General features: G+C 34.2%; 2 protein-coding genes across 3 annotated transcripts in view; one reads left to right on the top strand and one right to left on the bottom strand.

Moving 5' to 3' along the window:
* The window catches only part of LOC144556726 (mechanosensitive ion channel protein 6-like), a 45,084-nt gene that overhangs the window by 17,450 nt on the left and 4,973 nt on the right, over positions 1 to 22,661 (top strand). The gene's annotated exons all lie outside the window — the stretch shown is intronic.
* On the bottom strand, positions 8,803 to 13,527 carry LOC144556727 (mechanosensitive ion channel protein 5-like). The gene is made up of 6 exons (XM_078305135.1): positions 12,325 to 13,527; positions 11,561 to 12,051; positions 10,256 to 10,376; positions 9,870 to 10,163; positions 9,409 to 9,611; positions 8,803 to 9,303 (listed from the first exon to the last, which is right to left on the bottom strand). The coding sequence occupies exons 1-6, from the start codon at positions 13,510 to 13,512 to the stop codon at positions 9,021 to 9,023; spliced, it is 2,580 nt and encodes an 859-aa protein (XP_078161261.1). The 5' UTR covers positions 13,513 to 13,527; the 3' UTR covers positions 8,803 to 9,020.

The following is a 22,661-nucleotide window of genomic DNA, read 5'->3' on the forward strand; positions in this document are numbered from 1 at the left end:
GATAAAGTAAGAAAAACCATTTCTTGTACAAGTACTCATAGGTCCACATACATCAGTGTGTATTAGACCTAATAAGTCACTTGCCCTTTCGCCCTTTTTGGAGAAAGGCGCTTTGGTCATTTTTTCCTCGTTTACAAGATTCGCATGTGTCAATTGATTCCAGATCAAATTTACCAAGAAGTCCATTTTTATGTAACTTCTTGATGCGTTTCTCATTTATATGACCAAGACGACAATGCCACATGTAAGTCGTGCTTTCATGTGATGTTTTGAGTCGTTTGTTATTGATGTTAAACACGGGTTTGTCCATTTCCAGCATATAAAGACCATTCACCATAAAAGAAGATCCATAATATACCTCATTCTTATAAATAGAACATCTATTATCTTTTATAACGAAAGAGAAACCATTCATCTCTAAACATGAGATTGAAATGATGTTTCTGGAAATGCTAGGAACAAAATATATATTTTCTAGTTCCATTACAAGCCCGCTGGGTAGACACAACTCTATATTACCAGCTGTTACGGCTGCAACTCGTGCTCCGTTTCCAACTTGGAGTTGTATCTCCTTGTTATGTAGCTTCCTCCTATTTTTCAATGCTTTCACATTTGAACAAATATGAGCACATGATCCGGTATCCAGTACCTAATCATTAATAGAGGTTGCAACGTTAACTTCAAGAACATTGATACCAGAAACTGAAATTTCTGAGACTCGCCCAGATTTCAGAACTTCCAGATCCTTCGGGCAGTCTCTCTTCCAATGACTTTTGCTATTGCTGAAATAGCAGTCAAAGTTAGTAGAAACTTTTATCTTGGGAGAGTTCGTTCCTAGAACCAACTTCCTTTTGCCTTTGTACTTCGGAGCCACCTTCTTTGGGGTTTTCTTTATCTTCCTCCCACCTTCTTGGATTATGAGGACATGAGAGCTATTCTCAATGTCTTTATCAGTGATCCTCAGCATCCCTTGGGGCTCCTGCAAGCTCTTATCCAACTCTTGCTTATGGGAGTTCACAATGAACTCCGAATAGCTGGGAGGAAATGAGTTCAGGATAACTTCCGTGGCCCAGTTAAGCTTCTCCAGTTTCTCATCATCGCTTGTCATACGAAGCGTGTGAGTACTGACAGAGCTGCTCTCTACTATTTCAGCAGGGACCGGTGTATTTCGGATATATTCTCTTTTCTCACGTGTTTGTTTTCCGAGCAGGGAGCGTAGAGAGAAGGACGTTTCTTTAGCCATATTACTACAATGTTAAATGTAAAGATTTTAGTTTTGTTCATGTAATGTTTTATTCCAATAATAAAACTCCCACTGCAAATTTGTTCTATTCCCGTTTGCAGTAGGACCAAGATCCCTATTTTCACTAATAACCAAGGCAGTGTATGCATATCTTGGCTATCAGTTTATCTTAGGTAAGCAAACTTGCTAATCACATCTCTTTGTGATTCTTGGTTTCGTTAAAACATCACGTGTATTTAACGAAGACTTTGCCCCAAGCCCAAAACTGTTTTGGAAATCATTGGTAAGTAACCTCACTCTATTTGGTTTGATATGTCGGACATAACCCTCGACCACCAAAGGTAAAAGGCGATGTCTACTGAGTAGTTTAATCATCAACCAATGAACAATGGTTTGAGGAGGATAGAGTGGAAAGGGCATACTACTTAATATTTAATGGGTTGGTGTTTATGATTAACAGTGTCAGCAATCTCTAAAAGGGATATGTCAGAAAGAATGACTAATGTGATTCTATTCGTATCTTTAAGCGACATCTTTCATATGCTTTATTAAGCAGTCGTGGAAAGGAAGTCTAGAGTACGAAATGTGATCCCATTATTTTCTATTCTTTAGTAGTACCTCTTTCATATGCTTAGCTTTGTTAAGTAGTCAGTTCTTGTAACTGACTTTAGACATTCTTACGGACACGTGAAAGTCGTCTGCCAGAAAGACGACGGTGAGTTCCTTCACAAATCTTTCTTTGACATCACGTTCTTTCACGGTTCCTTAAAACCGATAAATCTAATTTATTCATTTCATATCAAAGCAGTAAATCTAATTTACTTATATACGGGACCAAGTCAGGTATATTATTTATCAGTTCCTAATTATTTATTTTGCAGCTATGCTCAGTTCTTTATACCGTTTAAAGCATATAAACAATTTACATGTTTTTAAAACAGATATTCTTTTCGGTCCATAAAGCAATTTGGTAACGTGACAAAGTTCCTTTTCGGCCAGCCATTAGAACATGTAAAAGGGGCTCCTAGGAAAGATCGGGGTCACAAGGACCGCTTAGGCTCAATCTTTCCTAGACAGAACCATCTCTTTTACGGTGTGTAAATGACAGCTCTTACTAAGGTACTTTATTGCTTTATCACATTCTTCGATGAACTTTATTTATCCGAAGGTTTTCGAAAAAGGCGAAAGAGTTGCACTAAATTTTGCCATTTCAAAAGCGTTAAAGCAATTTGGTAACGTGACAAAGTCCCCTTTGGGCCAGCTATCAGGACACGTAAAAGAGGGTTAGACGAAAAATCGAGACTTTTCTTGTCATTAACCTTGTCTTTTACGGGTGGAGATTAACAGCTCTTACTCGGGTACTTTATTGCTTCATCACATTCTTAGATGAACTTTAACGCAATCAAAAGTTTTGTAAACGAAAACATAAAGAAAGCATAAAATCCTATTTTATCTTTCTCGGTCGGAAAACCGATCCAAGAAATGTAAAAGTTTACATTTCATAAGAAAGCATAAAGAAAACTTAAATCTAATTTAACTTTCTTAGTCGATAAAACCGAACCAAGAAAATCTTATTTCTAATCGGTTTTGGACTTGTGCTGCAAATGTAAGAATTTAAACCGATACGTGGTATATGCACCTTATTTGCATAAGTTATAACTTTTAGAAAATCAATCAGCGGGAGAGCCTTGAGCTCTGATACCACTGTTGGGTTTTGACGGTTCAAACCCATTGATTAAGTATGTTGGGGTTTTGACGGTTCAAACCCATTTATTTGCTTAAGGTGCGGAAAGAGTAAAACAATTTTTTTTTACATCTAACTTAAGCTACGGATTAAATGAATCAAGAAGATCCGTTTAATCCTATTTACAGATCTACTCCATAATTGATTTTCTAAAGCTTTAAATCTATTTACCAATTAAATAGATTAATATAACAATTTATACCTTGTTTCCAAATCACAGTTGGAATGCAGACTGAGCGAGAAGAGCTATACCAGGGAAGAAATTGACTCGGAGTATCACACGTGTGATACCTCTATTGGTTATCCACCAGGACTAACCAGAGAGCGGTTTATTTCTTTTGCCAGAAATACTATAAATCGCGGTATATAGCAAAAACACTATTCACCGAAAAAGGCGTAATAACACTATTCACGGACTTTTGTTTAATCAGATTCACTAATAAACAAAATCTGAAATACTGCGAAATTTGATAAAACACTATTCACCGATCCGAAAAACCGTAAACAGAGAAAGAGAGAAATTCCAATTAACGAAGTAATCAGATTAACATGTGAATTAGTGAAGTTTCTCTTTCACCTATGCCCCTCTATTTATAGGCATTTGAGGAGGTTCGCAAAAGACCGAAATACCCCCGAAGTTGCCAAAATTACCATTTTTCCCTTTTGGATGTGGCATTCAAATTTGATTTTGCAACTTCATATTGGTTAGATTAGTTTAATGGATTCTAAACCCATTAACCCAAACCCATTATGAATAGTAAATATCCAAATCAAATATGTATAATTGTCATGTACAATTATATTCGTCTGCGGTTTTCGTTTGGTAATTTTTATACAACATGTCAAACACGTTTATAAACTAACCAATGTTTCTGTTTGTCATTCTAAATGACGTATAATTAATTATAATTGATTATATCAAGTATAACTAATTATAACCATTAGTTTTTGCTTTGTCATTTTTACATGACAAATATAATTTAATTATAACACGTATAATTAATTATAACCATCTTAATATTAATTACAATTAATTTATAATTAATCAGTAAGATTCTCCGAATAGCTCCTATATGGTGTGACCCAATAGGATCTGTGTTATGTTGGTAAATAGAGTTAAAACTGTTTTAACTTCTATAATCATGAGCGGCATCTGGCAGTATACATCATGACCATCCAATTACACAGATGATGCTGTACTGTACAATATCACGATCCAGTAAACAATTTACTTGTGTCTGTTCTTCTGTCTCATAGCTATTAGATCAGTTTCAAGGTAGATGTGAGTCATCCTTGTTAACTGAATCTTTTCTTGATCTTGAGTAGACTATCAAATATAATTACTCTTGTAATTATACCGCATGCAGATAATCTAACTCTACCAAGGGTCCCAGTGATGCTATAGCTCGTATAAAATACGAGGGATAAATAGTACTTTTGGTAGACTATCACTTCCTCAGTTAAGCTACACATATGGAAATGCTACCGTTATGACTGCTTTTTACGGACAGCGTTAGATAACACTCACACATACATATTACTTAGTAGGAACGATAAATACCTCATACTGTAGAACTTGACACTGAATGAAAACACTAATGACACGAACACAATTCTATTTAATGTTTCATTCGGGGTCTATCAAATATCATGTTCTTAGAACATGTATCTATGTGATTAAAATGACATCTCGTGTCAAGTGGTTTGTAAAACTTAACCATCTTTTAATCCACATACTAACCTTATAGCGGTAATTAGTGTTCCTGCTAATTACCTTGGTCAGTGACCTTTTAAGAGTATATATCATCTATATTATGGAGTTTCACAATTTCAGTCATGAACTCGAAATGATCCATAAATGCAATAATACTCAGGGTAACAAAATGATATATAAATAAACATTCAATTCATGAACAAAATTTTATGATAAATTATCGTATTATTGACTTCTAGATTATTACAAACTAACATATTCAACCCAGTGCGGACGCTAATAATTAACTCTAACTGCCAATAACCGCTAATAATTGCTAATAAATAACTCTAACTGCCAATAACTTCCTATAACTGTAATTTTCGAAAGTACAGTTTGAAAGTACATTTATTTTGTCATGTCGTGCAAGTTGCAATCTTTTTCTAACTATCATAGGACCACTTCAAATAGTTGCTGGATGTTTTGTGATTAACTGATATATTTTATGTGATATATTGTATAATTATACAGCATATAGAAGTAATTTTACAGTATTCGTGCAAGTCAAAGCTGTGGACAAATGGTGGACAAAAGGTTGTGGACAATTAGGTTCTTCCTATGTAAAAAAATACTTAGATATGTATACCTTCGTAGTTATAAAATACTTTCAGTGTCATATGTAAAAAATACTTAGATATGTATATCTTCGTAGTTATAAATACTTAGAAGATAATATATTAACACTTAAAAAAATATTAATACTTTGATTGCCTGACTTGTTATGATTATCCTTTTTGGAGTTCTCCAATCATCCCCGCGTCAGTCTTCCTCTAACAAAAATAGTTGACCTCATACGTATAAATACTTCAATGTATAAGTATAAATACTTTCAATACTTAGATATTAATACTTTTAGTGTCATATGTAAAAAATACTTACAAGTATAGGTAAAAATACTTACAAGTATACGTATAAATACTTGTACGGTGAGGTATAAATACTTGTGCGACGATGAGTCTGAAAGTACGTCATCATGGATTTCATTTAAAAGAAAATATTACGTAGATTTTAATAATATGGAAAAAAAATTAAAATTGTGGAGATTTTGCAGTCCCTGCAGGAAGTTATCTTTCTACATTTAATTTTCGGTGGTCCCCCCGCGGGTACAGTGCGGATACAGTGATGCGGGTACCATTATATTCACGCTACAGTACCCGCACAATAAATAATTGTTCACCTCATAGGTATAAATACTTCCGTGCATAGATATTAACACTTTAGGGAAAAAAATGAATTGTAGAGTTTTTGTGATTCCCACAAAAGTTATTTTTTCATACTTAATTTTCGGTGGTCTCCCTTGTGGGTATAGTGCGGGCGAGTACTGTTATCAGCTTCCTAAAATTTAGGAAGCATCAATTATAACATTTGACTATATATTTGCTTTTTTTTTTATTTCATTTCAGTCCAACATATTCATCTGTAATTGTAAACATGTCAATTTTTTTTAGTGTTTTATCAATTATATAATTCTGATCATTTTCTTAAAACATATCAAAATAATTGACTTGCACTACATATTACGAAACATACAATAATAATTGTAAACATGTTAAAAACTTCAATTTTTTTTTAATTTCCCTCCTTATTTCTCTACCACTCTCTCCTAATTTTTCATATTCCCGCTTAAAAAATGAAGTCGCATCCTGTGAGATATCTCATACAACCGTTTCTAGACACTCGTCCTCTCCATTCTGTCAGTGCGGGTCCTAGACGCCATAGAGGTACACGCTTCAACGGCTCTGGGCTGAATTTGAATTTGAATTCTGGACCCACTTTCCAGTTGCTGCGGTTCACTTAAACTCCTGACCATGCTGCTACCCGACTTGTCCCCGTCCTTCACCTCTTTTTTCTTTGTCACCCCTCATTTTTTTTTTCCTTCTTCGTTTGCTCCCTCCATTGGCTGAGCTCGTAACACCACTGCTCAGCCAACATTGACCCTCTCTTCGTAGTGCTCGCTCCCGTGACCAATCCGGACAATCTCCCCTTCACGTGACTGCTCCTTATCCGCGGCGGCTACAGATTTGGCATGCCCGTAGGCCTTCCTGATGTCTCTCCCTAAGTGGTAATTCGTACTATCTTTCTTCCTTTCTCGGACGAAATTTGAAACCCTCATGTTGAATTTGAATTATATCTGATTTTTGCAAAAGGGAGCTTTGTGGAGACGCAACATGGGTAGGTAAGGTTCTCTGAGATCAGTGGCGTTTTGGAGAAGATTTGTCAGTACTACTGGTCTCTCCAATATTCCAGGTCGGACTCTTCCCTTACTAATTCTATGGGATTCATGAATTCACAATTTCAGTATGTTATTGGGTTCAATTGGGATTCTTTTTAGTTTTACTTTGTCTTTTATTTAGGAGTTTCAGGTTTCTGGCATCCAAATCTACTCTTTAAAAACTATAATTGATTAATTAATTATTTGAAAGATGTGTGTGGATAAAGCTGCAAACTTGAATAATCGATGACTTAAGGAAATTAATTCTTAATTATTTTACCGAGCAAGTAACAACTTAATTGGTGGATTCATTAGCAGCAAATTTATTGCCTGACGTAACTTGTCTGTCAAACTTGTCTCATAAAAATTAAGAAATGTTAATTTTTGAGTTACATCATTGCTACTAATTTATCTTCCCTTTTTTTGGCATTTCAAGGGGAACAATTCACAGATAAGAGTCCAACTTTTGGTTAATATAGAGCCAGAGATCACGCTCGAGCTGATGATGTTAGCTAATTTTCTAGATACATAAATCCGTATTCATGCAATCCATTGGATGAATATGCAAATTACATGTGTAAATTCACATTGTATATGCACATTATTATATAGAACCAGGGACATGACTACGGACGCGCCTATGTGCAACATGATTTTTGGTGGGTATGCTTGCACTATTTTACAGAACTACATAATTCTTTTAGTACAGAGCATTGAACAGGGACGTGCCTATGTGCAAAATTTCTGATTGACAATTACCAGTTTATATCACTTGCCATCATTACACTGTATACCATTCTATCCAAGGGTGTTCGGCAACTATTGCCTTTTCTCATTCTGCTTAACCAAACAACCTATTTAGGTAGTTATGAGTTATCTGTACTAAATGGAAATACTCGAGTCACTGGAGAAACTTTGTCATTTTTGTTGGAAGAGTAGATACAAGAATAACAGTAACTGATGTGCTATTAAGGCTTTATGCATTGACTTATAAAATATGTTTTTTACTCAGGCCAGTGCTGATCTTAAGGAATGCTAACTTCAATGGATGGGCATCAGTATTCACTCTTTTTCTCTCTATCAGACACACATGTGCACACACGCTCTTCTTTTTGTTCTTTTCGTTGTGCTTAACTGTATCTTACTTTGTTTTACTGTCTATGCAGGACAACAACAGTGTGCTAAAAATTGCAGATGATGTAAGTAAGCTAATAAATATTTACATCTCCTACTAATACTACTGTTTAATCCTCAAATGTACTGTGCAAAATAGGACTTATTGGATGATCCAGCTGTAGTAGGCGCATGATCCAGGCTAATCTAAGATTATTCGTACTTGTACAGTAGCATTTGCATGTTTAGCTGCATGAGCAACAACTGGTGTACCCGACTTGGAGATGACAAAAACTGTAATAGTTCTCTACTTTTTTAATTTATTCATTTAATATGTTGGTGATTTCCTTGGGGGATTTAAAGTAGTCGCGTGCTAAATAGATGTTTCATGTGAATCATATTTTGAAACTGGTTGAGCTTTCATTTAGTTTTGATCTATCCAAAAAGGGTCTGAAGATCCCTACAAAACCAAGATGGTCTGGTAGTTCAGATTACTACCTGATACTGACCTAGACTAATACAGTTCAAAACATACAATGCCTCTCTAATTAGAGTATGTTTTGATTTGATGCAGATAACTTTGATGCAAGTGTACCAGTATGCAAGAATTAATGAAATTTACTGAATTTGTTGCAGAAGTTAATTAATTGATTTTTCTGATCTTCCAGTTCTCTGTATTTGTAAGTAACAATTCCTATCAGTATTGAACAGTTCAAGTTTCTATTGCAAATTAATCGTCAGAATGCTAACAATTATGTACCACTCACAAACATCAGGTATTGTACCAGTTAAGTCATCTTATCATGTATTGGAGTGATGTTTTAAAGGGACGGTACAATGATTTATCAAACTTTTAAATTTGATAAATTTTTATATTCATATGCTTATCACTTATTATAGGCAATAATCATCACATTTATTCCTTAACTCTCTCTTTAATTGTGATACCTCCTCTTTAGCTGGGTGACCAAGTGGAAGGTAACCGTGCTGAGTTTACAGGGGGCAAATTGCGAACATTTACATCAACAGGTATCATGCGGTACTCGATATCAAGCTCTCTAAGAACCCGAATCATCTCTTGTACCACTAGTTCTCTCCTCTCAAACCTCATTCCCATGTCTTGGTAGTTGATTCGTTGCCGCATCCAAATTGATACAGTCAACTTGTTACTGTCTTCGACATCTCTCAATACAACCATCGGACCCGGATACCAATGCTCCTTTTTTTTCTCCATGAACCTATTTAAATTTCAGGTTAAAAAAATTATTTACCCCACTCAAGCATCACAAACTAAATGAAAAGAAGTGATAAAATGAAAGGTAAAATAAAAAAAAATGCTCGACTTGATTATTCTCTCCTTCATCTTTGCAATCTTCTCTAGTGGTGTGGCGACCTGAATGGCGAAATCGATGGAATCTCCCATGTCAGGGCTGCGGTAGTAGTTGCTTATTGGTTTGGTAGCAAGAATGCTGTTAGGATAGTAGATCTTTAAGTTATCATATCTCAGAAATACTGTTGACATGATATTCATCTCCTCAACAACAACCTGACATCGGAATAACCACGAAAATTCATTGACATATTTGAAGGTTATTCTCACAAAATGTACTCCAAAATATAAAAAAACGTGCTAGTTTAAAGTATCATGTTCATTCTCTAATTCTTTCTAGATAGAAAACAGCCAAGAGATGCTAAAAATAATAATAGTAATAATAATAATAACAACAATAAAATCATATAAAGATAAATAACTAAATAATAACAAGAAGCTGAGAGAAGTTGGCAAAAATAATAATCCTTTTACCTGAACTTCTTCAATCTCACATCGGTCACCGACATCAAAGGGATGCATCACAAACAAAAAAATAAGTGCTTCAAATAATGTCTTCAAAGTGTTCCCAAAAATGAACACTGCCAGGAGAAGTTGTGAGCTAAGAAAAACTAAGAAATGTGTCGTAGCAATTCCCAAAATCAGAAGCCAGAGTACAAAGACGATTATGCCCACAACCACATTTGCTATCTGGTGAAGTTTATTCACAGCTGTTTTTGTGTCGTTAAGTGTCAAGGCAAGAGCCTTGCGCTCTCTAAATGCATTCACCTGCAGTGCGTACAAGCAAATTGGTCTTAATTAAATGTAACCGCTAAGAGATATAGTTTGATATGATAATTCTTTTTAGTAGAAACCATTACCGCCCAGTTTTTCAGTGCCCTTTTGCTAATTGGTCCATGTTCATGTGCTCCGAAAAGATTCATTGTTTTTGTTGCTTCTTCTTGCCTCACAAAACGCAAAATGTCTTGGATATAAATGTACCTAGCATTGCCACATGCTATCTATTAGTAAAGAAACAATAAATAATTTGGTCAACCATTGACTTCAAATTTGAATTTTACTGAAATTAAGCCACTATCTCCATTTTAAACTAAAATGAGGTAAAATTACAGATCTTTGTAGCTTATCTATTGCTGGTAACAAAGATGTTTTAGATAAGAGTGTGTTTAGTTAAACACTGATAATTTTGGGCTGGCCGTATGTCCATACCAAATTTATATAGTTTCAGGAGATATTTAGATTATTTAATGTTTGTCTGCACAAAAGAACAGTAATCAATATGCTTGTGCGGTTTGGACTGCACATAATTGATGGTTGATGAGGTGTTACCACTTTTAAATGTATAAATAATTGATCTTCAATGTGTATACTGAGTTCTCCCCTTTTTTGAAGGGTTGAGTTCCTTCTCCTTTATTCCAAGTAGTAGTTTCTCTAACAAAACCCAATGTTTGTCACCTCTCTTTCTGTTTCTATCTTTGTTATATTGAAACTACTGGTATTGAACAGACAATGTATATATTTCTACTGTCTCGGTGAATCAGGATTTGGGACGATAAGTTGGGAAAGGAAAGTATATCTTTATATGGGTTCACAAAGATACTTTTGTGATATGCATTTTAAAACACACTTCAACATCTGGAAACCACCCAAAATTGCTGGTAACTTAAATTCATTGTGGTAATCACAGGAAGGGCTGGGCAGGAATTGGCAACACATGACATGAGTCTGAATAATGGTAAATTGGTCATTTTTTTGGCTAATATTAAACAGTGTTTTTAATTGATTAATGAAGAAATAGGGATATTAACAAAATAAGTGACTTTAGATAAGGAAATAACTAATGTTTATAATTTGAAGAGGATATATCTAAATCACAAAGTTATGTTGGGTATATATAAAAATTCAATTAATTCCTATCATCTAGCACAAATTTAAACTTTTCCAAAATTAGGCCACTCAAATATTAGATTGGAGGAATGCAATAGGTGAAATATAGTAAAAGAAGAAATTGAAAGACATACCCAAGACCCAATATAAAAAAAAACTCAGATATTGATTAGACACCCAAACCCTTGATGATCTGAACCAAACTAGACCTATCTGGTACGTACCACCACCATTTCCAGTATGAGAAATTTGGTAACTAAAAGATTTTTAAAACTCACTTGGCACCAGGCTTGGCCACATTAGTGAAAATCTTCCTGGCAGCAATTTTGGCCTCTAGCTCACTGAGTATATGTGTTGATGAATCCTCTGCCGTATCTGCTGCTATTAGTGGGATCCGCTTGTCCAGTGTCGTCAACGCCTCGTGCCTTATACTCCGAACCAATCTTTTCATGCTCCACGCAGATATGTTTCTCTGGTTCAGCTTATGGAGTTGGTCAATGGTGATACCTTCTTCTTTTTTGTTTCCCGACAATTCCCTTGAGAGGTGGATGCCTTTACCAATTTGTCCACTGTTCTTAGCAGGTAGCGCCGTCGCCTGGAGGTCGCTCGGCATTGTTGCACCGGCCTTTTGAAGCCCCTGAACTTCAAGCATTGTCTGGTTATCTTCATGAACCGGCGGCCCAGAAAGCGTCTCTACCACATATTGGTTGAAAAGGGCTTCTTGAATCCGATCGAAGTATGTGCTGACATGAAAGGAGGCGGCCATTACCTAATTTAACAACCACAAAATCAATTGTTAACAGTAGAATAAAAGAAATGAACTGCTTTCTAACTATCAATAAGAGTTGTATTTACCTCAGACTAGACAAAATAATGATTAATAGGTGGTTCATATGTACAACTAAACTATTTGTGATTAGATAAATTCTCCGGGTACTTAAGTTTCTAAACAGGATATTTATTATTTAAGTGAATTACTTAATTCACTCATGAAGTTGATCAAAATGACAACTAAAGTATTAAAATTAATGAGAATTTGTACTTTGATAAGCAGTGTTTTGATAAGGCGTATAATAGTCGCAACAAGGAGGCAGAGAAGGATCTTGGTCACATAAGGCAACACGGGACTGTGCGCGGTTTTCTTATCAAACAAATAGTGCCATGAAATGAGAACAAGGCCAAGCCAAAGACAATTTTGTACAGAACCCTTCACACCGTAAACAAAGTACAGCACTTTCTTCCTCATTACGAAATTTCCTTTGATGAGGAACACAGCCACACGAACAAACCAGCCGGAGACTAGCCGGCCGGATATAAGAGTCAAGATTAGTACATTCCATTTCCATAGATTGAGGCTCCAAAAGATTTGCCTCTTCAGCCGTGGAATTACTAGGCTGCACAGCAATGCTGCGATTATCAGTATCAGACTAAGCCATTGTAAGATGGTCCACATGTCAAACTTTGTTTTCTGCAGTTCATCGGGTATGTCAGAATCCATGAGGGGGTCATCATCATCCTCATCAGCAGGGCCTGATTTACCCCTCCTTGCCTCTGATTTGAGATGCCCCGACCTGGGCACTGGTTGCTGGCCTGATCTCCTTTTATGGTCGGGATTTTTAACGGGTGATGGAGGGTGCTGTGGTGGTGGATCCAATAAACGAGACCGGGTCTTGTCCCGAAGCAGAGAAGATGATCGGCCGATTGATGAACTTGATGTGCAAAGGATAACATCACCTTCAGCGCCTCCAGCACCATGACGATTCATTTTGTTCTCATCAGATGAAGAGGAAGACCTATCATTCGGTTCACGGGGAAGCGACTGTCCCAAGGCATCTTGGAACGAAATATGATGCTCCTTTGATTTGGATCCTAGAGAAGAACTCTTGTTGAAGAAGTTCATCTCAAGGTCCACAGCTGGCGACATTGTAACGCCGGTGGCGTCTCTCTTGCGTAAAAACGAACTAATTAGCCAAGACGGAGGGTCCTCAGTGGGGCTACTCTCGGAGGTGAACCCGCCATTGCGAATTCTGCCTTTTTGCAAGAAGTCATAACTGCTTTCTCTCCACACTCGGGAGTTCGGAGAAGAGGTGGTGGCTGCTGAGGTGGTCTGAACAAGGTTCTGGCTGTTTCCATCTATCTTCACGACCACATCGTGCTCGGGGAGGATCAGAAGCTTCTCCTGCTGGCTGTCGTATGGTTTTGGTTCCACCGATGTGTGCAGTGTATCCATGGTGAGAAATTTTAGTACAATATGTAGTAGCACACGAAAATGTGGAGAAGGAGATGAGAAGTTTTAAAAGAGAGAAAGGAGGAAGAGAAAGGAAAGTCGTGTGCTGTAGGGTTTTGGAAGTACGAGCTCTTATGGCATATATATATTTGCGGGGCTAAGGAGTTGGTCCGATGTCATTTGAACCATATCTCGTCCAAAGCCCTTGTTAATAGTCCGATTAAGTGAACAACCCGATTTTATTTATTTATAGAAAATAAATTAAAAAAAGAGAAATGTTCTGGTACTCCGAGCCATCATACCCGAGCGTGTTCTCCAAGTAGTTTAGCAAAAAAATTTTCTAATGTTATCTAATTTTCATTTCCAGCGCTAATATCAAAACATTTAAAATTATGTTTATAACATTTTACAATACTACTCATAAGCATGTAAACCTCGAGTAAGGCTTGGGTGCTATGGATAGCATAGAGGGCTACGGCTCAATATTCGAGTTTTCAAAATCCTAACGGTCGATCCGAACCGTTCATCTTGTTCTCCATATTAATATGTGTTTGGAGACCAAAATTTACATTTTTTGGAAATTTTTTACTATTTTTTTAGCTAGGTAGAAAATCACTTGATCTAAAAAATTCTGCACCATTCAGATATTTGATTTTCTAACTATCTAAAAAAATAGTAAAAATTTTTCAAAAAATGTAAAATTTGGTCTCCAAACACATATTAATATGGAGAACAAGATGAACGGTTCGGATCGACCGTTAGAATTTTGAAAACTCAAATATTGAGCCGTAGCACCGTAGCTCTCTATGCTATCCATAGCACCCAAGCCTTACTCGTAAACCTCTGTCTGAAATTATTAAAATTCTAAATCTGCTTAGTTTTAACTCCTACTACTTTTATCTTCAAGCCAAAAAACAAAAAGATTCATTTCACCCACTCTTTTTTATTTTTTCTCTGATAATTATAATTTATTTTTCCGATGATCCGTGATGAAAAAATACGAATGTTTTATATTCTATTTTATCTTTTAAATAAGATCCATGAAGAAATACTTTTGAGTAATTTTAAAGTCATTTTTTTTATAGTAAAACTCATTAGTACTTTAAATTTTCAAGGCTTTGTACATGAATTTATATGCTTTGTAAATGCAGTGTTATTGTTGAGGTTTATATGCTTTGAAATGTTATTGTTGAGGTTTTAATTCTTTGTACATAAGGTTTATATACTTTGCAAATGAGCTTTGTAAATGCAGTGCTATTGTTGAGGTTTATATGTTTTGAAATATTATTGTTAAGATTTTAATTCTTTGTATATGAGGTTTATATGTTTTATTTTAGAGATTTAAAGTATTATTAATGAGGTTTATATGCTTCTGAATAGATGTTTAAATTATTTTGAAGCAAAATAAAAAAAAAACTGAAAGTCATAAAGATTTAAAGTAGTAAAAAAAATTACGACAAAAATATAACTCGAAAGTTATTCTTCATGGATCTCATTTGAAAGAGAAAATCGGATAAAAGACGTTCATATTTTTAGATTCGCAAAATTCATCACGGATCGTCGAGTAAATGGATGAGAATGATCAGAGAAAAAAAAAGTAGGTGAAAGGAATCTTTCCGTTTTTGGCTTGAAAATAAAAGTAGTTATGAGTTAAAACTATACAGATTGAGAATTTTAATACTTGCAGATATATGCTTAAATGCTTGTGAGTAGCATTGTAAAATGTTATAAACAGAGCTTTAAATGTTTGAATATTAGCGCTGGAAATGGAAGTTAGATAACATTAGAAGTTTTTTATGTTAAACTACTTGGGGGACACACTCGGAGATTTTGTTTGAGGTACAATTATCAAGCTCCTTAAAAAAATATCGTGAAAGGAGATTGTTTTGAAGTTAAACTGGGACATTTTATCCTGTCAGGTTTATCCAAATTCTAATTCCAACCCCAACCTAATTAACTAAGCAGGAGGGAAATTTTTTTTACATATATAGAGAACGGTGCAAAACATCCCGTCCAACATAATTAAAAAAGAAAAAAAAACACGGGACGATAAGGTAATTCCTGTCCTTGGCATTTAAAAAGAAAAGAAAAAATTGGACGGTACAGACTGTCCCGTCCCAATACTTTGTCATTCGCTCTTTCTTTCTTTTATATCATCTCGTTGTCGCTCTCTTTCTTTCCCTTCATCTCGTTGTTTCTGCCTCACAGACAGAAAGTTCACCATCGGACCCACATCACACGCCTTCTCTAGGACGAAATAAGGTAACCTGTTCAAATCTTCGAATTCCTGGAATCCCTCCTCTGTTGGACCTGCCTCTCCCATCTGTCGACCAAAGATAATTTTTTTATATATAAAATTGAAGTAAATTAGAGTAGAAATCAGTTAATTGATAATAATTTCTAATTTGAGTTGTTATTAAACTATTGATTATATTGAATTTTATTAATTTGTTGATTATATTTTAAAAGAATTGATAAATTAGGGTTTAGGATTTAGAAGAATTGATTTATTTTTAGACTTAGTTGATATGGTATAATCAATTTCATTTAATTTATTGATTTTAATTAGTCCATAGCATAGAATTGAGAGTATTGATAGCATTATTTTAAGGGAAAATTGTCAAAATGCCACTCCAAAACCTTCAAATTGTCAAAATGCCACTCTAAACGTTGAAATTGTAAAAATGCCATTCACTTCATTAATTTTTAATTTTGTCATTTATACTAAATTCTTATACTACTTTTATTAAAAACTAACTAAAAAATATTATTTTGAAATACGTATTTTTGTACCAGGTTGTGCAATTCTGAAATACATATTTCAAAACAGTATTTTTCAGTTAATTTTTAATAAAAATAGTATAAGAATTGAATATAAATGACAAAATTACAAATTAATGAAGTTTAGAGTGGCATTTTGACAATTTGAAGGTTTTGGAGTGGCAAATAACCAATTTTCCCTTATTTTAATTATTGTTGAGATTAACCATCTACTCTCAATTATTAGTTGCAATTTATTAGATATGAATAATTCATAGTATTATTTTGACAATAGTTTAGCCTAAAGTTCTTCAAACAAAATAAAGTAGATAGTTCATTCATTTTGGATTTTTGGTAATGTAAGTAATTTAGGTAATGTAGGTACTTATTTTTTTTAATCTATTATAAAATTGAATTGAGTCGATTAGATTTTATTTTATTAGTTTGTTAAGTGCATTTGCAAAAATTGATAAATTAGATAATTTATTCATCTCTTATTTTATTTATGTTTTAATGTATTTATTCATGTCAGTTTTAGAGTTCATAGATAATTGTTTAATTTAGTAAATTATTTAATCATGTGAGTGTTCAATAAATTTAGATTGTTATTAATTCTAGAGTTATATATAATTCTTTCAAAATATTATGCATGCAGAATGTCAAGCATTCGTGGTCTGTGTAGCTCTGCAAATGCTGCAGCTGCATATGATGATGTTGTTTTGGATAGCATGGGAAGATGATTAGATTATTACATGATTAGTTATTTGCAAGGATATGATTTACATTATTTTGCATGCACTGCAGTTCATACTATTTGCGTAGATGTAACAAAGTATATAATAGCTGAAAATAGCTGCAAATCAGTATGCTTCAATTCAACAATCCTCCTCCCTCTCTGTACCAATCTAGTACCAGTTTAGTGCTGTTTTACAATTTTCACTTTTCCATTCATCAATATTTACATAAAGCACATTGTAAAATAAGTAGTAAGCAACTAATAAGCATTGACCAACATAGTATAGTCATTGTTACATTGTACCAAAATGTTAAAAGGAGTAAAACAACATCACTAAATGAAAGAGGGCTGCTTTTGTAAAATCCAACAATTCATTTATTTTGAAATGCATAAAAATAAAAACAACATATTTTAAGATTTGTGTATTTTAAAAAATAAAAAAAGATGAATTTAAAAAAACAGGATCATGTGATACTCAACAGCAGATTTTTTTCCCGATAACGAAAGGAAAAGGCGGGTGGGTTTTTTCTGAAAGGAGCAGTAGTAGTGGGATACGTGGAGTGCCAAAGATGATTCACTGTTGCGGGTGGGATTGGTATTTGTTTTTCGGCTGGAGATTTGGTTTTTAAAATTGAATTGGAACGTAATCAGTGCCTTAAATGGTCCCATTGTGAGATCAACGGTGGTCTTCTGAATCGTAATATCAGATCTGATTTACTCGACAGTTACAACACATGAGCATGATCGCTTTTTTATTTTTATGCCCAGACACTCATATGTTCCCACTTTGTTTGAAATTGTTCGCGTTCACATGAAAAGCTTAAATAGGTACTGATATATGAGAGTCCATAGTCCATACCATCTGAGGTAACAGACTATTTCTGTTTAGATCCGGACTGTCCGAATTTAATTCGGATAAATTCAGTTCAAAGTAGAATATACGAGATTTTTTTAATATTCGTGCGAATTCTGATCTGTCCGAATTGAAAATTGATATATGTTCTTTCAATATTCGTGAGGTTCTTTGATGTGTATATAAGTAGGACAGAAGCGAGAGTGCGGTATTATTGGAACTCGGAGCGAAGAGTCTCTATCTCGATCGGAGTACGACAATGAGTAGATCCGGTCATTGAAGCACGGCAATGGTCGAATTAAGAAGCAAATCCGATCGTAGAACGAGATGAGAATTAAGATACTAGAGTGATTAAGAGTATATATAAGTTTAGAAGATTATAATAGTTCAGAGGATTTCACGAGAATAAATAATAGTAAATTAGAAATTACAATCATTTGATATGTTATAAATATTTTTTTATCAACGAAATTATTAGTAAGAATTTAAAGTCACTCTTTCAAAAAAAAAATAACATCAAACAAGAAATCTTTCCTTCATATTTATTAACAAATGCCTATTTAAAACTCAAAATTTTCTCTAGCTCCCCTCCCTTCTGTTTTAACTATATAAATTATAAAACAAGATTAAAAGTTCAAAAGCAAAGCATAAACTGAAGTCTAAATATTTTCGAAGCAGGGTTAGTGTAATTCATGCTAAATTCGATTTAAATTGATAACGTATGACTGGATCTTAGTTAAGTGTTTAATTCAGATATCTTTTGTGTTCTCTTATAAATTTTATTGATCAGTAGATGTAGGGCTGGAAACGAATCGAACCGAATCGAATTTACTCTAGTTTGAATTTGGTTTGAATTAATTTCGAATCGAATTTTTTACGAACTCAATTTTAAATCTTTTACGAACTTTTTTATGACAAGAAAGAGTGATCATAGTTGCCGAAAGCGAGAGGTGAAAGTCATCTAGGATTTTAGAACTGAGAGCGAGAGTTACAACTTACGAGTCATGACTTATGGCTATGCGACATTATGTTTTAACTTTTAAGTCATCAGCGAACATAAGTCATCAGCGGAAATCAACTGTTCACGTTACTTTGAGATTCGAACTAGAATAGTTTGCGAATCTATTTTGAACGAACTAGGTCCAGTTTGAATTTGATTTGAATTAATTTCAAACTATTTCGAATCAAATTTTTTACGAGTTTTTTCGAATCAAACTCAAATCGAATCACGAACTACGAATTTTTTGTGCAGCCCTAAGTAGATGCCAATTTAGGTTATTCTGAAAGCTAATGTCAACAAGTATAATTAATGCCTACTAAGCATTTCAAGGACAAAAACTGAGGTGGCAGACTCCTTGGCAAAGCAGCGGAGATTGCATGGGTGGACTTATGAGAACACGTTCATTTAATTTGCAGCACTTCATCTCTTAATTCTCCACGATTATGCGTAGGGCCAGCCAGGGGCGGATCTACTGTAGCACAGGGGGGTCAGCTGCCCTCCGTTGGATTTTCAAAAATAGTGCTAAAAATATGTTTTTCGGACCTCTGCCCCCTCCCTGGAATTCAAATTGCCCCCTTGTAGCCCATTTTGGAATTCTAATAAACGAAACGGAGCCCATATAAACTCTGAGCGAAACAAATTAGCGGAGCCCAAATAGATGCTGATCCCAAATAGCGAAAATTAGTTGAACCAAAATGTTTTTATTTTTTATTTTTTTTGAATTCAAAGGCAGAGGCTGCCAAGTTGAACCAAAATGTTGATTTCAAATTTCCTATAAATGTTGAATTGTTGATTTTTTTCAAGTAATTTAGGATTTTTATTATATTGATTGGTATTTTTTTTGTTATGTTGAATTGTACCCGATAAGCTATTGGGTTTGAACCCAATAAGCTATTTGAATCCGATTATTGTCCCGCCCTGACAAAAATCCTGCGTCCGCCCCTGGAGCCAGCTGTGCAACCTCTGTTCCGTTTATGTTATTATTTTTAGTATTAAATTAATCTTATAGTATATATATCTTATTTTCATATATAGATAACCTTATTGTATATGGACCTTAAATTTTATGCTTATTGTGTTGGATGTAGAGAGAACGGAAGAAATGGTACACAAGATAAGCAGAGAAAATTTCATGCCTCTCTTGGATCTGCCGTGCATTGTTCATGAGTCTTACAAAACATATGATGAGAATTTGCTCATAAAAAACAGTTTGATGTTGGTCTGGTAACAAAACACGGTACTATTTGTAATTGTTGTCTTTTTTTCTTTCTTATCTGGCAATTTTTACTGATACTGTTATATATTTAAAATAAGATAACTGTCACCTTATATTATAATTTATAAATATATAAAATTATATATATATTTTATTAATATTATTAATATCATTATTATTATTATTATTATTATTATTAATTATTATGTTGATTTATATAAGTTTTATTTAATAATTTATGAAAAAAAAATTTATTTAACATTTTATATTATTTGATTAGTAATTGATGGCAAAATTAATTTATACAACATTTTTTATTGTTTTATTTATTAATAAGTTATATTATTGAAAATAATGGATTAAATAAAGTTTAGGTTTTAAATTTTATGATATTACGTACATGATGGTTTAAATATATTTATTTGATATATTTTTAAGTTAAATTATATAATTTACCAATTTATTCGATAATTTTTTTTTTTTACTAGATTACATGGTAGTGGCTACCATTAATGACAATAAATGCCCATGCAATGGACATACACGCCCACGTTTACCCCTAAGCAGCAGCTCATTTCCTCCATCTTTTACTCCCACGCAGGTCTTGTGCAGCATTTCACCCGTGCAAGCACTTCAGCCATAGATCGATTTCCTCTTTGATTCCGTTGTTTCCAAAGCCACCACGTTGTGCAAATGAACCGTGTAGCCACTCGCCTCTTCTCTTCTTGTCATGCGAGGTGCACAATCTTCTAGACTTCCTCCATGTTTCCTCAACCGTATCCCCCACCTGGCCACCTGCAACAGATTTTGTTTACACCTCCTTGACACCGCGTTCCAAACCTGTTTGGCATAATTAAGGACATATAAATAAATGGTGTAAAGGAGTTTCAATCAAACATGTAGAGCAAACCACACACCGCAGGTCATAATTCATCCCTCTTCTCTCCATGATACATCGATAATGAGTGAAAGATTCTTTCTTTAAGCGCCAAATAAACGAAAATCTTAACGTTGATTGGAGCATGACATCTCCGAATCAACATATGTCCCCATCTGATCCGCCGCCCCGACACCATGACTTTATACACCGACCCTGCCGGGCGTGTATTCCCCATTATCTGTCCATCTCCATCTCAAAACAATAGGGGCAGAACTAAAAAATCTTGATAATTAAAGGGGACCAAAAGTTAAAATATACAAATTGTAGTTAGTGGAAATTGAATCCAAGCTCTTCTTAAAACTACATAAGCTCTTATCACTAGACTAAAGTGAATTTGTAATCATTTGTGAAAAGAGCTGAACTATATAAAATTTTTCAAAAAAAAAAGAATTTAGTTAAATCTTAGTGTATATATATAACTAATATTTTAAAATCATAGAGGTAGTTTAGCCATCTTTTGATTGACTTTAGATCCACTACTTGTCATCACTCATCAGTAAACAAGAACTATTCAGAACTGTCCGAATAGGAATCAATAAGTTGCTCCAAACTTCTAAAATATGCACACTGATTTAAAGATCTAGGCAACCCATTTTTAAAATATCTGATCGGCCTACTCTGCCAATTATCGTACCAAAATGATATCGATCCTTCCATTCCCTATTTCCCAGGCAGCACTCCAATGAAATATGTTTTTAAACTTGAGCATTTGACTAGGGGTGTCAATGGGTACGGTAAGGATCAGGTGGAAACATTTTCATACCCGTACCCATCACAAATTATTCTTACCTATATCCTATCCTTATCCTTTACAAATTGCTTTATCCGTACCCTACCCTTACCTGTTGTAGTTGTCAGATAACGAAACAATAGCGGGTAAATAACGGTTAATACTTGTATAATAATAATTTTTATTATTTATTAAATAAAACACTAACACATTTATTTGTCACATATATAATCACATTACTAATTCGAAAATTAATTCCAACTAATTTTTTTTTTTTTTATCAAAACACAAATTCAAAAACACAAATATCTTTGTTTTCTAATTAAAAAAAAAATTAGGCATGCAAATAAAAACAAGGTGGTCAATTGTTCAAGTGTTTTAATGGTGAATTATGTTAACACAGTTATATAAATGGTCAATTGTTCAAGTTAGAAAATTTAATAAATTTTATTTTCCAAGATCAAGAGTAGTTGCCAGTTAGACTGTTGGAGATGGATAATAATTCAATGCTCATTAAGATATATAATATATATAATTTTTTATATAATTACCCGATTGGGTAACGGGTACGAAATAGATTTTATCCGTACCTTTATCCGTTTTGATAACAGAAAAAAATCTTTACCCGTATCCATACCCGATAAGTTTACGAAAAAAAAAATCTTACTCATATCCGTCTTATCGAATACGGTATGGGTTGGGTAAATGGATAAAAGGGTGCCATTGACACCCCTACATTTGACGCAAAAAACGAGCCTTTGATCGAGCATCCAAATACACGGCCTCACCCTGATTCGATAATTATTCATCAATCGTCCGTACTGTTAATCTTAATGAGTAAGAGTATGGTAAGAATAAAGTTAATATTTAACGTATAAGAACAAAATACAAATAAAAATAAGTACGAATACGCAAAA

This window comes from Carex rostrata, chromosome 7 (assembly GCF_964058835.1).
Source record: "Carex rostrata chromosome 7, lpCarRost1.2, whole genome shotgun sequence".
Classification (NCBI taxonomy): domain Eukaryota; kingdom Viridiplantae; phylum Streptophyta; class Magnoliopsida; order Poales; family Cyperaceae; genus Carex; species Carex rostrata.

Coding starts and splice junctions, on each gene's coding strand:
- LOC144556727 (XM_078305135.1), bottom strand. CDS start 13,512: ATGGATACACTGCACACATCGGTGGAACCAAAACCATACGACAGCCAG. Junction 10,164..10,255: donor GGGCACTGAAAAACTGGGCG/GTAATGGTTTCT, acceptor TACGCACTGCAG/GTGAATGCATTTAGAGAGCG. Junction 9,304..9,408: donor ATGAAGGAGAGAATAATCAA/GTCGAGCATTTT, acceptor AAATTTAAATAG/GTTCATGGAGAAAAAAAAGG.